Consider the following 15,730-nt stretch of genomic DNA (forward strand, 5'->3'; position numbering starts at 1 on the left):
AGTTTCAAGATGCAGTTATTGGGGTTAACCACTGGTTCTCTGCACACATGCTTTCTCAGGAATGTCCTTTGTTCTCATAGAATGTGACTTTATATTCATAAGTTTGGTCATAACTAATTGTCGCAATGTGCTACAATTTACCCATAGCTATCATATTAATCCACGCATTCTCCTGATCATTTTGACACTAAGCATGATATAATTAACTCGTTCCATCCCAATAAATAAATATATATCTGGTTTTACACTCTATCATATAAATATGATTATAATACAAGTCTGGTGCTAAACATGTTTTGTCTATGTGTAATCTATGTGTTGTATGAATATGTGTTGAATATGTCTTTGTGGCTTCTCTGTGTGAATGCGTATGCTATCGTATATACTCTCGCTGTGCGTTAATACGCAAGGTGCGTGAACCTGTGCACGCTGCATGTATGCGCATGCACGCCGGTAACGCACATGAACAGAGGCCATTCTGTCTGGAGTTTGGATGTTGTGTGTTTGTAATATTTTTGACTTTGACACTATCTATAGATATATATATATATATATATATATATAAGACTTTATCTTTTCATCTATCTATCTATCTATCTATCTATCTATCTATTTCTCATACGTCCTAGAGGATGCTGGGGTCACTTCAAGAACCATGGGGTATAGACGGGATCAGCAGGAGACATGGGCACTTTAAGACTTTCAAAGGGTGTGACCTGGCTCCTCCCTCTATGCCCCTCCTCCAGACTCCAGTTTAGAATCTGTGCACAGGCAGACTGGATGCACACTGAGGAGCTCTACTGAGGAGCTCTGAAAAGACTTTATGTTAGGTTTTTTATGTTCAGGGAGAACTGCTGGCAACAGTCTCTCTGCTTCGTGGGACTTAGGGGAGAGAAGTCAGACCTACTTCTGTGAGTTTAAAGGCTCTGCTTCTTTGGCTACAGGACACCATTAGCTCCTGAGGGTTTGGAACACTGGGTACACCTAGGGGTTCATTCCCAGAGCCCGCCGTCACCCCCCTTGCAGAGCCAGAAGTCAGAAGACAGGTGAGTAGAAGAAGATCAGAAGACTTCAGTGATGGCTTTGAGGTACCGCACAGTGATCGCAAGCTGCGCGCCATGCTCCCACACACAGTGGCACTACAGGGTGCAGGGCGTGGGGGGGCACCCTGGGCAGCATATATACCTCATATAAGACTGGCAACAGGGGACATAGGTGCTGGGGCACTGTCCTAACCCCAGCTAGTATAAAGATTTTAGCAAAAATAGTGGGGCTGAAGCGCGCAATTACGGGGGCGTGGCTTAGCCTTCACAGCTCACAGCGCCATTTTCTCTCAGAGACGCTGGTCCTTCCTCACTGCTGAAGTATCAGGGTGCAAAACGGGGGGGGGGGGGGGGCACAGTAAAAATGGTGTATTTTATGTTGAATATAAAAGCGCTGCAGCTTTGGGGACACTCTATAGTGTTCAGAACTGTTGATTAAGCGCTGGGTTATGAGCTGGTAAACTATCTGTGTCTCTCTGACATGTTTGGTACACGTTTGTCAGCATGTATGAGGAGGAGTGCTTCCCACAAACGGCTGTGGGAGTGACCCTGTCGGCACCGTCGACTGCTGATGGTACTTGGTACATGAGTGTCAACATTTAGGTGGATGAATGTTTTTCCAGAGTGAAAACTATATTAGGGACACAGACACGGGTGGGTGGCCCTGTCGGCACCACCAATATATGACTGGGTAAAAAAATTGCATGTTAATAAATGAATCGGTGTAATAGACACAGAAGTATCTATGGATGTCTTGTTCATAGCTATATTTCCCTCAGACCCCTCGGGGTCGCAAACAGGTTACTTTGCCCAGTTACTACTCCCTTATACCGACACAGATGCTAATTCCTGTGTCGACCATAATGTTTCCTGATGAGATCCGAAAAAAAGAGCATTTAGTACATGATTAGTGCATAATAAGGACGTATTAACGTCAGTGTGGACCCTGCTGTTCCGAACAAAGGGGTCTATGTGTGCATATATACATGTATATTTGTATGTATGTATATGTATTTTTATATATATATATATATATATATATTAAGAATGCCAAATTGATTTCTCACAAATATTTAAAATGCCCGCTCTAATATATATTGTAAATGCCTGCACCTCTTATTACCATATACTATAAAAGTGCGCTGTACATCGCAGAACACTGTATCCCATAAGAGAAAACAATACACCCACACATTATCTGAGTTCCAAAGCTCATTGAAGTATATATTTGCTATTAAAAGGATATGGATTCAATATATATTACAAAGTACAGTATACCTATAGTTACATGGTTACACTCACACACTAATCAGTTAAAACATACAATTACATACAATTACATACAGTTTCAGTTACATGCCAGCGATACAATTACCATATCTTTCTCATATAAATTTGTCCCTCCATATGACTCTCTCTCTCTCTGTAAAATCATGCAAGACCTCCATCATCGTCTCAGACCTTACAGCCACTCTCCGACCAAAACAAAAACTACTTTCCTGTGTGACCAGCAAAATGTGTTAACTAGTTTCTGGGGGAGGGGTTCATGATGAGTCACTATTCTCTTTGTATATGCTGATCAGGTTCAGCCTTGAAGACATCCAAAGGGCTGGCCTGAGTTCCCTGTCCACTGTAACATTCATTGTTCTAACAAAGTGATTTTAGCTTTTATACATGTAATCATAACTTCGCTGCAATGTCCTACAACTTCATAACAAGTATCAAATTAATCTACACATTAAGCTGGTTGTTTTAATAGTAAACATGACTGGTCTATCTTGTTTAGTTCAAATAATACACATTCACGACATTACTTCATTAGATAATTTTAAATCATCATGATGTTTGGCGCTTGATATTATAATTATGTACTGTATGAAATAAGTGTTGAATCCATCTCTGTGGCATGTCCGTGTAAATGCGTGTGTTACCATATATGGCTGTGCTCGCTGCGCGTATTTGCAAGTATAGCGACTTAAATGTGTGTAGTTTGCATGTTCTCTTTATGTAATATTTTTGACTTCGACAGTCCACCCTTTGGCAGTAAACAATAACTGCCATCAATTATTAACATAAGAAAAAAATATTTCATACCATAATAGGTGACCTAGACACAAGTATGTGTGCATTTCACAAATCAGACACTTGACTATATTTGGGGAAGACAGGGAGGAGGACGAGACATCCTCTTTATGCACTCGACGGTCACGGGACCACTGGTTGGGTGTGGGACAACATTCAACCTATAGAGTATGCTGGGACAGTGCTTTGGCCTATAATGTCTGATTTGCGACGATCATTTCACTCATACATGTACCTACGTCTTTGTACACTGATGTTTGGATTCGATTGAGGTTCTGTTGGGTAGATGAAGAAGACACAAACAAATCGTGACAGTGACATATAAAATTTTCATGATCTACATATTCCTATCATTTTCTGAACATTGTTTCCATTTCTGGAACGTATGCTAGGTCTGTTTAATCATTGAACAAGGGTTATAAGTAGTGTCCTTCCTAAATAACATAAACCTTCGGAGTTCGGGGAGAGCCACTCATAAACCTTTCTTCCACATATATTAATGAGCTCTTTATCTGCAATGTGTGAATAGCCATTGTCTGACTGTTTCTGATTACCTCTGAACTCCATAACTACTAGAACTTTGACCTTTCTCTGATTTTAACAAACTGATCGGCTAATCCTGGGATCCTATAAGGATATCACTCCTTCCTACAGAACCAGTTCCAGTCCCACACTCGACTCCTAATAAAAAAAAAAACCTTGCAAAAATAGAATATCCTGAAAGATAATGTTTGTCAGCGGGAAAGAGAGAAAAGAGAAATAGAACAAAACAACTCTTGTTCATAACAAATCAATTACAATGACTGGTCTTTCTGCAGTCCTTTAGTACGCTCAGGTAGTGTTCAACAGTGCCGCCTCTCAGTCTTCACGGAACAGAGTCTCTGGTGATACTTTTGCGATCTCTTTGCCTTGCTCTTTGAATACACAGTTCACTTGGAACACACAGTTCACTTTGCTCTCCACCTTGCTCTTTGAACACACAGTTCACTTGGAACACACAGACTCGATGAATGTGAGCAATAAACTACTTTGTTACGAGTTCTCTCCGGGTCAGCGACCTTCTTGCAGTGGGACGAGTGGACCCAAGTCTCTCTTTCGGCGACCTTTAGTGCTGTCAACAAATCTTGGTATGGTCATTCCCACCTGTCTATTAGGCAACCTGAGCGTAAGAGCAATCACACAGTCTCTTGGTTCACAATCAAGACAATTAGCATTTGGCATACCAGCAATCAACAGTTTCAAGTTCTTTTGTCAAGTTCTCAAATGCTGGCTCATCTCAACAAGGTACTGTACTGTCACCTCATTGGTGTATTTCTGATCATTGTGCGGATCAATCATGACATGAGGTTGTCTTCCAAAAACAACCCAAAAAAAACCACAAATACCAAAACCAAAACAAATTTCGAAGAGGGTGATTCGTCGAGTGAAGATCTGGGAGTGGTTCCGAAGCTACATAATACTAGTGGCAGTATCTATGATCACAATAGTACAATTTCAAGCTTTGCTCCTACTTCTAGGGGTACCATTATCTACACACAAATTTCTGCAACATTTTTCTTTGCGGTAAATACAGCAGCATCCGTGGCGGCAGGAAATGCCTCTACCCAGTTTGAGAAAACATCAGTGCACACCAATACATAACAATAATTCCTAAAGGGTGTTAACTGTACGAAGTCGATTTGTATTTCCTGAAAAGATCCGTCTGCAGGAGGGATATGGGATGGCTCTGTTGGTATTGCTTTACCAATATTCTTCCTCAAGCAAGTAAGACAGGTTATTGCTCTCTTTACCTGCATGAGAATAGAATCCTGGCGCACACCAGTAGGCTCTCATCAGCCTGCACCTACCCTCTTTGCCTAGATGAGTCAGATCGTGTGCCACCTCAGCTAGACTTGGAAGGTATGCTCTGGGGGCTACTGGCTTACCGTGTCCACCTGCCCACAGTCCTGAGGACTCCTGGCCATACCCCTTTGTCCTCCAGACTGCCTCTTCCTGCAGGGAACACAAATTTTTGTATCTTAATTTAACTATCATGTGTTTGCAATGTAGAGTACCATGGGGGTAATTCCAAGTTGATCGCAGCAGGAAATTTTTCAGCAGTTGGGCAAAACCATGTGCACTGCAGGGGAGGCAGATATAACATGTGCAGAGAGAGTTAGATTTGGGTGGGTTATTTTGTTTCTGTTCAGGGTAAATACTGGCTGCTTTATTTTTACACTGCAAATTAGATTGCAGATTGAACACACCACACCCAAATCTAACTCTCTCTGCAAATGTTATATCTGCCTCCAACTGCAGTGCACATGGTTTTGCCCAGTTGCTAAAAAATGTCCTGCTGCGATCAACTTGGAATTACCCCCCATGAGCATAACTCAAAAAAAAAAAGAAAAAAGAAATATCTCTAGAGGAGAGAAAGAAGAAGAAAATGAAAAAGAAAATGCCAGGTTTGCCATTCACCAACAGGCATATCAGTGTCTATACAAAATTTCCCTTCACCAGTATTCCCATTCTCCACCCTTTGTGCATGACAAGGCACACTGCAGTAATACTGGTGTCATCGTGCTGTTGAGATATACTGGGTTTGGGCAGAACTCTGAAGGACCTAGGCATGTGGAGTTTGAACTGTACTTGGGTCCATGTATTGTACCACCCCGTGTGAACGCAAAAGATGAAGAGGAAACTGTAGAGAAACAGAATAGAGGTTGGTGACAGATGAGTTTGTAGAGGTGGAGAAGATTTTATAAAAATTTGACAACTGGATTGGGCACTATGGGGAAGTGATTCTCTACTTGGTCTACTCCCCTTAAAAAAAAATTCTGTGTGTCTTATCTCTACTGGGACTATCCCAGCCATCAATCCAGTGTCCTGTCCATCCTAAGTTCATAGGGAACCCGGTATCTGTGAGTTAATTTCCTCTACCTGTGATGGACATGCATCTAGCACAGTGAAATGTAACATTAGTAAGTTGCATTTATTCTGTTCTTCCCATTAACCGAATCTGTGTTTTCTATATGGCTTATGATTCCTTACTATATGTCCCTTGGTCCCGTCTATGTGTTTAATAATGTGGCTTGTGTTTTCTGTCTAGGGGATCTATATTGACTATGTGTCCTACTACTCCTACAATCTCTGGCAAAATGCCCTTCCTTCCTACAAGTGTAACATATTATTGACCATTAGGGATCTAGGGTTTGGACTGATGGGTCTTTCCTGTATGTGCCAGTATACTTACCGTCCTCAACCTCTCCACCTGTTGTTCTCTGCGCCTAACACTATTCTTGTGATGTTTAATAGCAGACTATCTAAAATTATCTACTGTGACCTTTCCAATTTTGCAAAGAAGTCTGTACCCTGACACTCAATGCCTTATTGAGCCCGTCCATTTACACAGAGACAGCCACCTCCCATTTGCCGAATTAGTGTTTACCAGTGGTCTTATCCAGATGGAGAGTTTTCTATTTCTGCAAAAGACAAAAACAATAAAAAAATTTAACAAGCTTCTAGATCATGCAAAGTATTTCATTCAATCCTTCTCATCCCGTATTAAGGGACTGTACGTGGTCCAACAAACATTTCCAAGCTCATCTTTACTAGGGGCATTACTAGGAATGAATACTTCTTATATGGTAACTGAAAGAAATACCCTGGGGTTACCTTGTCTCTGTCCGCTTTCCTACTGGCAAATACTAATGTGCGGACAGGTTTTTCTCCATTTCTGACGTTACTTTCTTGATTTTTTTGTTTTATTTTTGGGTTTTACTATATATGTACACGAATGATACCATACTTACCTGTTCCACTGGTCTCAGCCACTTCCCCCACAGGCTACTGCTCTTCTTTTGCCAGTTGGATACTCCTCTGGGTGCATGAGAAATGGCTGAAAACGATCAGGTCACCTTCTCCTCCTAAATAAAACTTCAACATTCATTAGTACATATATAGGTTAGTCATATTTTTATTATTTTCTATAGTTTGTATGCTGGCCGTAACTGCTTCCACATCTACATATGGCGGTGTACTTGCATTCTCTTTTCTTTTCTTCCTACTTATTTATTGTTGCTACAAGTTCTAACAGTTCTTATATTTCCATTCTTGTCTTATATGACTTTGGTTAGACATTCCACCTGCAATACCTTAGGATCAAACTCACCAACCCCTCTTGCTGTCACAGGTTTAAACAATTTGTATGTCTGGACCTTTGTTTTTGGGATTTTATCAGACATATTCTTATCCTTAAGTTCTGCAATACCTCTGGTTCAAAACTGTCCACCCTAGGGAATGGTACCCTATCTTTGTCAGTCATACATTCCCATTCAGACAAAAAGTCTTCAGCGTGTGGACCATATTTCCCACACATAATACTTTTTCCTTTAAACTTTGCTGACCCCCTGGGCCGCGGCTCTTCAACCTGAACCCTGGTTAAACGTCCCTTACTTGAGCAACTGGCTCCCATATTTGTGGGTCTTTTCTAATAACTTTAAAAAATTCCCACAAACACCAAAATACTCAATATAAGTAGACGGTGGAAGTATCCCTGAGCGCCTTCCACTCGCTCTCGCCCACGCTGGCCAGTACAACGATACACTGTTGGTAGCGGATCGCAATGTACCCAACTTAGGGCTCCTATCAGAACTTACAACACCGTAATTTCTTTCGGTGGAAGTTCTGTTTGGAATATTTTCCTGAGAGAGGTAGCGAAAAATTCCTTTTCGGTATCTTTCAACTGGAATTGTTTGTAGGGTGAAAAACAGAGAAATTAGATAACTATCCTTCACCCTTTCCAGTGAAGCCCACCAGGGAGATTTCCTGACGTCATCAAAGAAAAACCCCTTTGTCTATACAATCACGTCTGCGTATGCTCTTCCATAGCGCATATGACACAATGGTATCACGTTGTGCTGTGCAGAACAAACGGACATGTGATGCAATAGCACAGCCTATAGATACTAGTTATCTATATGCCCTACGATTGCTGTAGACCACTTAGCCTAGACCACTCCAGACCACTTTAGTTGTATGGGATACCACTTCAGATCACTTCAGTTCCTAATAACGCAGGGTAGCGAACCCTACGCCACCGGGCCTCTACTAACCCAGTGTTACCACTTCAGACCACTTCAGTTCTTGGGTTCAGTATCCGCTCACTCCTGCGTTCGCTCACTCAAATACACTTTGTTTTTCTGTATAGAAAATTTAAATTCATTCAGATAGGCAGCTTTACCCCAGAGGCAATACAGTTTTTAAACTAAATTTAGAGTAACCTGCTTTTGAAATCTGATAGTTATGTGCTATTGTATTAAATGTCTACTATCCCACCTTTGAACTAAATGACACTATTGTAAAATTTGTACTCAGCGCCCGCATTCTTACGCACTTTGCGCAAACACGCGACCGTGCGTGTCTCTTGCGCTGCGTGCGCAGTCCTGTACTTTGTCCGAGACACGTGTACAAAACCCTGCGTCCGCAATAAATCACACAGCTCTATAAATGTGAACAATAATTACTATTGCCCACTAGACACAACTTGTTCTGTATAAACTTTTATGCAGACCTGCATTTGTGTCTTTACGCTTACTTCCTTAAAATACTGTTATTTCAAATTTACCTATAAATTTACCTATATAGCAACAAATGTATCCTATTTCACACAGATCTATAATGACTCTAGCAATAATCAATAATTTAAATGATATGATTCAGATTGGATAGCTATATTGCAGAACATACACTGATATAAATATACACATAATTATAATAATTATATATATGTACCATTCACTGGTCTCCTGAGACTCATTTACCCATTCAGTGCTTCTAATTTGCATATCAACAGAGATTCATATGCCTGTTCAAGAGGGTAGTGGGACAGGTTAATTAACATTTCAATGGCTATCCTAAACTAGCAAGCAGAGTTACTAAATCCTAGAGGTAAAAGAAAGAAAAAAAACTTTTACTTTTTTTTAAATATCTGTGTGTAATTCTTACACTAAGTATTCATCTCTTAACTCTCACTAGGCCCAGCTGAAACTATTTGTAATCGACTATGCATGGGTTAAATAAATGCATTGGTAACTCATAAATGGTGTTTGATGTGACCAAGGAAAGCGGATTATTCTGATGAGTGAAAATCAGCCATTTAGAAAAATGACCTTCCCAAAATGGCCGCTGCTCCTCCCCCTTCCACATCCATGAGGGTTACACAAAATGGTGGACAGGCCATGTGGTTAGTCCAAAATGGAGGACAGACCATGCGGCTTCCTTTGTCACAAAGAAATCACACATCATACAAGCACCAGAAGTTATTTTAGGCCTGAGTTAAAAATAAAAACGATATCAAGGCTATGCAGAAACTTTTAAATGTACTTTTAACCCTACTTAACAGATAAACAATCCAATCTGAATCAAACACAATATGACTTATTTGAACCTTGTTTTGCAACAATAAAAATAAATTTTAGCATCTTAAATATTATGAGAAATGTATTGTCCCTTGAATTTCATATCAGCGGCTTACTGATACCACAACAATACATTAACGTGGATGTTATTTTCATCAGCTTCTCAATGCGTCCATTGGAGCCGGTCAATTACAGCCGTGTTTGTAATGTACAGTGCATCATTAAGAATGTAATATCGCGGACCAGCCCCCATCTAAGAATGCCAAATTGATTTCTCACAAATATTTAAAATCCCCGCTCTAATATATATTGTAAATGCCTGCACCTCTTATTACCATATACGATAAAAGTGCGCTGTACATCGCAAAACACTGTATCCCATAAGAGAAAACAATACACCCACACATTATCTGAGTTCCAAAGCTCATTGAAGTATATATTTGCTATTAAAAGGATATGGATTCAATATATATTACAAAGTACAGTATACCTATAGTTACATGGTTACACTCACACAGTAAGCAGTTAAAACATACAATTACATACAGTTTCAGTTACATGCCAGCGATACAATTACCATATCTTTCTCATATAAATTTGTCCCTCCATATGACTCTCTCTCTCTCTGTAAAATCATGCAAGACCTCCATCATCGTCTCAGACCTTACAGCCACTCTCAGACCAAAACAAAAACGACTTTCCTGTGTGACCAGCAAAATGTGTTAACTAGTTTCTGGGGGATTGGTTCATGATGAGTCACTGTTCTCTTTGTATATGCTGATCAGGTTCAGCCTTGAAGACATCCAAAGGGCTGGCCTGAGTTCCCTGTCCACTGTAACATTCATTGTTCTAACAAAGTGATTTTAGCTTTTATACATGTAATCATAACTATTCGCTGCAATGTCCTACAACTTCATCACAAGTATCAAATTAATCTACACATTAAGCTGGTTGTTTTAATAGTAAACATGACTGGTCTATCTTGTTTAGTTCAAATAATACACATTCATGACATTACTTCATTAGATAATTTTAAATCATCATGATGTCTGGCGCTTGATATTATTATAATTATGTACTGTATGAAATAAGTGTCGAATCCATCTCTGTGGCATGTCCGTGTAAATGCGTGTGTTACCATATATGGCTGTGCTCGCTGCGCGTATTTGCAAGTATAGCGACTTAAATGTGTGTAGTTTGTATGTTGTCTATGTAATATTTTTGACTTCGACAATATATATATATATATATATATATAAATTTATAATACTGCTGAAGTAACATTCTTCATTCTCATGTGCTGAACGCTCTATTTGAAAAGGTCTGGGTCAGCCCTGACAAGATGATTTCAAATCCTCAAGAGGATTCCGATTGTTTATTCTTTTCCCGCCACGGATAGAGAAAGTGGGTGTCACCCCCTGTTCTGCACGGGGCCCTGTCACAAAGCCAGCGGATCATATGTAGGAAGCTACGTTATGTGTCCACGCGTACGTCAGACCTGCCATTACATACGCATGGGGGAGTAGTAGTATTCAAAAATGGTCGGTTGCCTGATCATCCGTTATAGATACCCTGGGGAGAGATGGCATACTCTTTACGTTGGGTCATATCAAGGACGCTGCTCCATGCTTTCGTGTGACTGCAAAGGATAGAGAACTCTTGGGTAGGAGGGCGTTGTGGATTCACCAATGGAATGCTGAGGCTGACTCCGAGAAGATATAGAGTCTTTTTCCGATGAAGGTGAAGCCTGGTGTGGTGACGGCCTAGTTAATGTGATTTCGGCAGATGTCGCTGGTAAGTTTACCTTCTGGGCCTATGTTCCCTCACAACGGATGATGACGCATAATTGTCGGATGCAGTCATGTCGGCCCAATAGATACGGCTTCCCCTTCTGTCTTTGCAGGTAGAGGAAGGTGAAGAAGAGGTCAGCAGCCTCTTCAAGGTCACAGGAGCAGAAATCATCCTCTGTTTCTGCCAGATCCACCGCATGACGCTGGGACTCTCTTGCAGGTTCCCACACTGGTGGGGCCACGTCTAAAACTTTTCAGTCGGTCCTGGAACGGACTTGGACCCGTGGGTTTTATGAATAGTGTCCCAAGGGTGCATACTGGAGTTTCCAGGCGTTTTCCCTCACCAATTCTTCGTTATTACGATTATCATCCGGACGGGGAGGTAGTATGCGACGCAACACAAGAGTTGTGTCAGGATCAGGTCATGGTCCTGGTGTATCCTGTCACAATAGGGAGTAGGCTGTTATTCAAGCCTTTTCGTGCTCCCAACACCAGACGGCTAGGTCAGACCAATCCTAAAGCTGACATCCCTTAATTTCTATTTAAAGAAATTCAAATCCAAGATGGAATATCTCAGGGCAGTGATATCCAATCTGAAAAAAGAATAAAGGAGGTCTAATTACATTTTCCTCCGCATTAGATTTACCTGAGGTTTGCTATTCAGGATGGTCGTTACCAATTTCACCGAAGTGATGGCGGTAATGATGGTTCTCCTTCTCTAGTACGGAGTCACATTTATCCCATACTGGGACAGTCTCCTGATAACTGCGAGATCAAGAAACCAGTTGGTGCAAAACGTTGCACTCTCCCTGACAGTTCTTCAACAACAGGGTTGGCTCCTGAACTTGCCAGAATCACTGATGGCCCATCGACGCGGTTGTCGGTTGTGGGAATAATACTAGATACTACAGAGAGTTTTTTCTTCCAGTGGTAAAGGCTCTGGAGATCCAGAGTCTGGTCATACAAATTCCGAGACCAGCTGGAGTGTCAATCCATTAATACATTAGAAAAGATGGTTGCGGCCTACAAGGCCATTCAGTTAGCAGGTTCCTTGCCAAGGTGTTCTAGTGGGTCCTGTTGGACGAGGGGTCCGGTTCCCACCTACACATGCACCGGAAGATAATCCTGTTGTCAAAAGCCAGGATTTCGCTCCTGTGGTGGCTCCACATCTCGCACTTACTAGAGACACAGGTTCGGGATTCAGGACTGGGTCCTGGTAACCACGGATGCAAGTCTCCGAGGCTGGGGAGCTGTCACTCAAGAGAAAAGCTTCCTAGGAAAATGCTAAAGTCGGGAAGCCTGCCTTCACATGAATATGCTGGAATTGAGAGCCATTTACAACGGCCTTCAACAGGCAGTACATCTTCTTCAAGATCACCCCGTGCAGATCCAGTTGGATAAGGTAACAGCAAGACGGAACGAAAAGCAGAGCGGAAATGGCAGAGGTGACGAAGATCCTCCTCTGGGCAGAAAAATATGTAAGGGCTCTGTCGGCAATTTTCATTCCGGTGGGCAACTGGGAAGCATGCTTCCTCAGCAGACACGATCTACATCCGGGAGAGTGGGACCTCCACCAAGAAGTCTTCGCAGAGGTGACAAGTCTTTGGGGAGTTCCTCCAGTAGACAGGATGACTTCTCGTCTCAACGAGAAGCTTCAGAAAAATTGTTCCAGGTCAAAAGACCCTCAGCAATAGCAGTAGATGCTTTGGTGACCCAGTGGCTATTCCGGTTAGTGTATTCCTTCCACTTCCACTGATCCCAAAAGTTCTCGGGATAATAATAAGAACAACGGTTCGGGCAATTTTTACTGCCCCAGACTGGCCAAGGAGGGCTTGGTGCCCAGATCTTCAGGAGTTGATCATTAAAAGATCCTGGGCCTTTTTCCTCTTCGCGAGGACCTACTACGGTAGGTACCGTGCGTGTACCTAGACTAGCCGCGGCTACGTTTGACAGCATGACTGTTGAGTGCCGAATCCTACCCCGAAAGGGTATTCCCAAGGAAGTCATCCCCACTCTTATTCAGGCCAGGAAAGGAGTAACGTCTAAACATTACCACCGTTTTTGGAGAAAATATGTGTCTTGGTGTGAATCCAAGAACGTTTCAACAGAAGTGTTTCAGTTAGGGCGTTTTTCTCCGTTTCCTATAGGCTGGGGGAAATTAAGACTGCAGTTGGACTCCATTATGGTCCAGTTAGCAGCATTGGCAATTTTCTTTCTGAAACCATTAGTTTCCCTTCCGGAAGTTCAGTTTTGCGTGAAAGACGTGTTGCGCGTCCAACCTTCATTTGTGCCTCCAGGGGCACCTTGCGATCATAATGTGGTGTTGCAGTTCCTTCAATCACATTGGTTTACACCCTTTCGGAAGGTGGAGTTGAAATTCCTCACTTGGAAAGTGGTCATCCTATTGGCCTTGGCATCTGCAATTCGGGTGTCTGAGTTAGCGGCCTTGTCTCACAAGAGCCTTTATTTGATCTTCCAGGAAGATAGAGCTGAATTGAGGACACGTCAGCAATTTCTACCGAAGGTGGCTTCCTCTTTCCACATCAGCCAACCTATTGTGGTGCCTGAAGTTTCTGACGCCTTCGCTCAGGAAAAATCTCTGGATGTAGTCAGAGTTTTGAAGATTTATGTTGCCAGAACGGCTCAGATTAGGAAAACAGCGGCTCTGTTTGTCCTGTATGCTCCCAACAAGGTTGGGTGTCCTGCTTTCAAGCAGATCATTGCATGCTGGATCTGGAACACCATTCAGCACGTTCCATTCCACGGCTGGATTGCTGTTACCGGTATCGGTGAAAGCCCATTCTACTAGAAAGGTGGGCTCATCCTGGGCGGCTGTCTGGGGGGTCTCGGCATTGCAACTTGCCGAGCAGCTACTTGGTCGGGGTCAAACACATTTGCAAAGTTCTACAAGTTTGACACCTTGGCCGATGAAGACCTTAGGTTTGGTCAATCGGTGCTGCAGAGTCGTCCGCACTCTCCCGCCCGATCTAGAGCTTTGGTATAAACCCCATGGTTCTTGAAGTGACCCGAGCATCCTCTAGGACGTATGAGAAAATAGGATTTTAATACCTACCGGTAAATCCTTTTCTCTTAGTCCGTAGAGGATGCTGGGCGCCCGTCCCGGTGCGTACTGTATCTGCAGATACTGACTATGGTTACACACAGGTTGTGTTACGGTTTTTGTCAGCATAGTGCTGAAAATTCTTCATGCCGTTGGCTTGTGTTCTATTGAATGCCACGTTCTTCGGCATGCTTGAGGTGTGAGCTGGTAAGATGCTCACCGTGGTTTAACGATAAATCCTTTTCCTCTAAATGTCCATCTCCCTGGGCACAGTTTCCTTAAACTGGAGTCTGGAGGAGTGGCATAGAGGGAGGAGCCAGGTCACACCCTTTGAAAGTCTTAAAGTGCCCATGTCTCCTGCGGATCCCGTTTATACCCCATGGTTCTTGAAGTGACCCCAGCATCCTCTACGGACTAAGAGGAAAGGACTTACCGGTAGGTATTAAAATCCTATTATATCTATCTGCTCAAGTTGCCCACATAATTTTACTTATTGATATTTTATTTCTTGGTTTGTGTCCATTCATAGTGCTGCTTTTCCTATATATGCATCCAAAGACGCAGTCGCTATGACTGTAGTATTCTGCATCAGGCTGTAAGGTAGTTGTGATCAGTGGTGGCTGCTGCCCCTGAATGCAGTGCCGGCCACACATTACATGTAGGGGGAGCCAGCTTACACATAAAAACATACCTGTGATGTTGTATGTAATATATGTGCTGGCTACTTTACCTGTGCATCATAGCCGCTGCGGCACTCGGGCGCAGCATTCAGCTTCACTTCTCCTTCCTGTATAAGCTCGACCCAAGACGTCCATTGGCTAGTTTCACAGGAGTCTGAATGCAAGCTTTTAGAGGAAAGATAGGCGGAGTGCCGTGTTACAGGTGCAGTGGCAGCTCAGTTAAACACAGTGGTTCTGCTTATTCCCTGGATCAGGCAGTCAGCACATATATTACATACATTACATGTAAGTTTATTTGTGTTTGTTAACCACCCCCCGTTCCTCCCCATGCAATGTGTAGTCTGCCCTGCAGCCCGAGGGCTGCAACCGCCACTGGTGGTGATGATCTCACCAAAGTGCAAAATAAATTAAAAATGAAGGTCTTTCCTATTTATATGTACTAAGATCTGTTGTTGTTTTAAATAACTCAATTTTTTTTTTCTGTACTCCAGCTGTAGAGAGTGGACGTGAGGATGTTGTCCGGCTGCTGCTGAAATTTAAAGCAAATATTAATGGGCCGCATTCTTGCTCAGGATGGAATCCCTTACACCAAGCCTCACTTATGGTAAGCGACCTTTACGTGGAGACACTGTGGGTTGAAATATCATGCGAGGTATCAGGAACTAAAAAGCTAATA

At 42.4% G+C, this 15,730-nt stretch overlaps 1 protein-coding gene across 1 annotated transcript in view; it reads left to right on the forward strand.

The window, feature by feature from the left end:
- Nucleotides 1-15,730, forward strand: part of ASB3 (ankyrin repeat and SOCS box containing 3) — a 404,212-nt gene that overhangs the window by 171,620 nt on the left and 216,862 nt on the right. Inside the window, exon 4 of the mRNA XM_063918655.1 lies at nucleotides 15,546-15,658. Coding sequence (XP_063774725.1) covers nucleotides 15,546-15,658 — 113 coding nt within the window. The remainder of the gene's footprint in view (nucleotides 1-15,545; nucleotides 15,659-15,730) is intronic.

Source organism: Pseudophryne corroboree, chromosome 4, assembly GCF_028390025.1.
Source record: "Pseudophryne corroboree isolate aPseCor3 chromosome 4, aPseCor3.hap2, whole genome shotgun sequence".
NCBI classification, from domain to species: Eukaryota; Metazoa; Chordata; class Amphibia; order Anura; family Myobatrachidae; genus Pseudophryne; species Pseudophryne corroboree.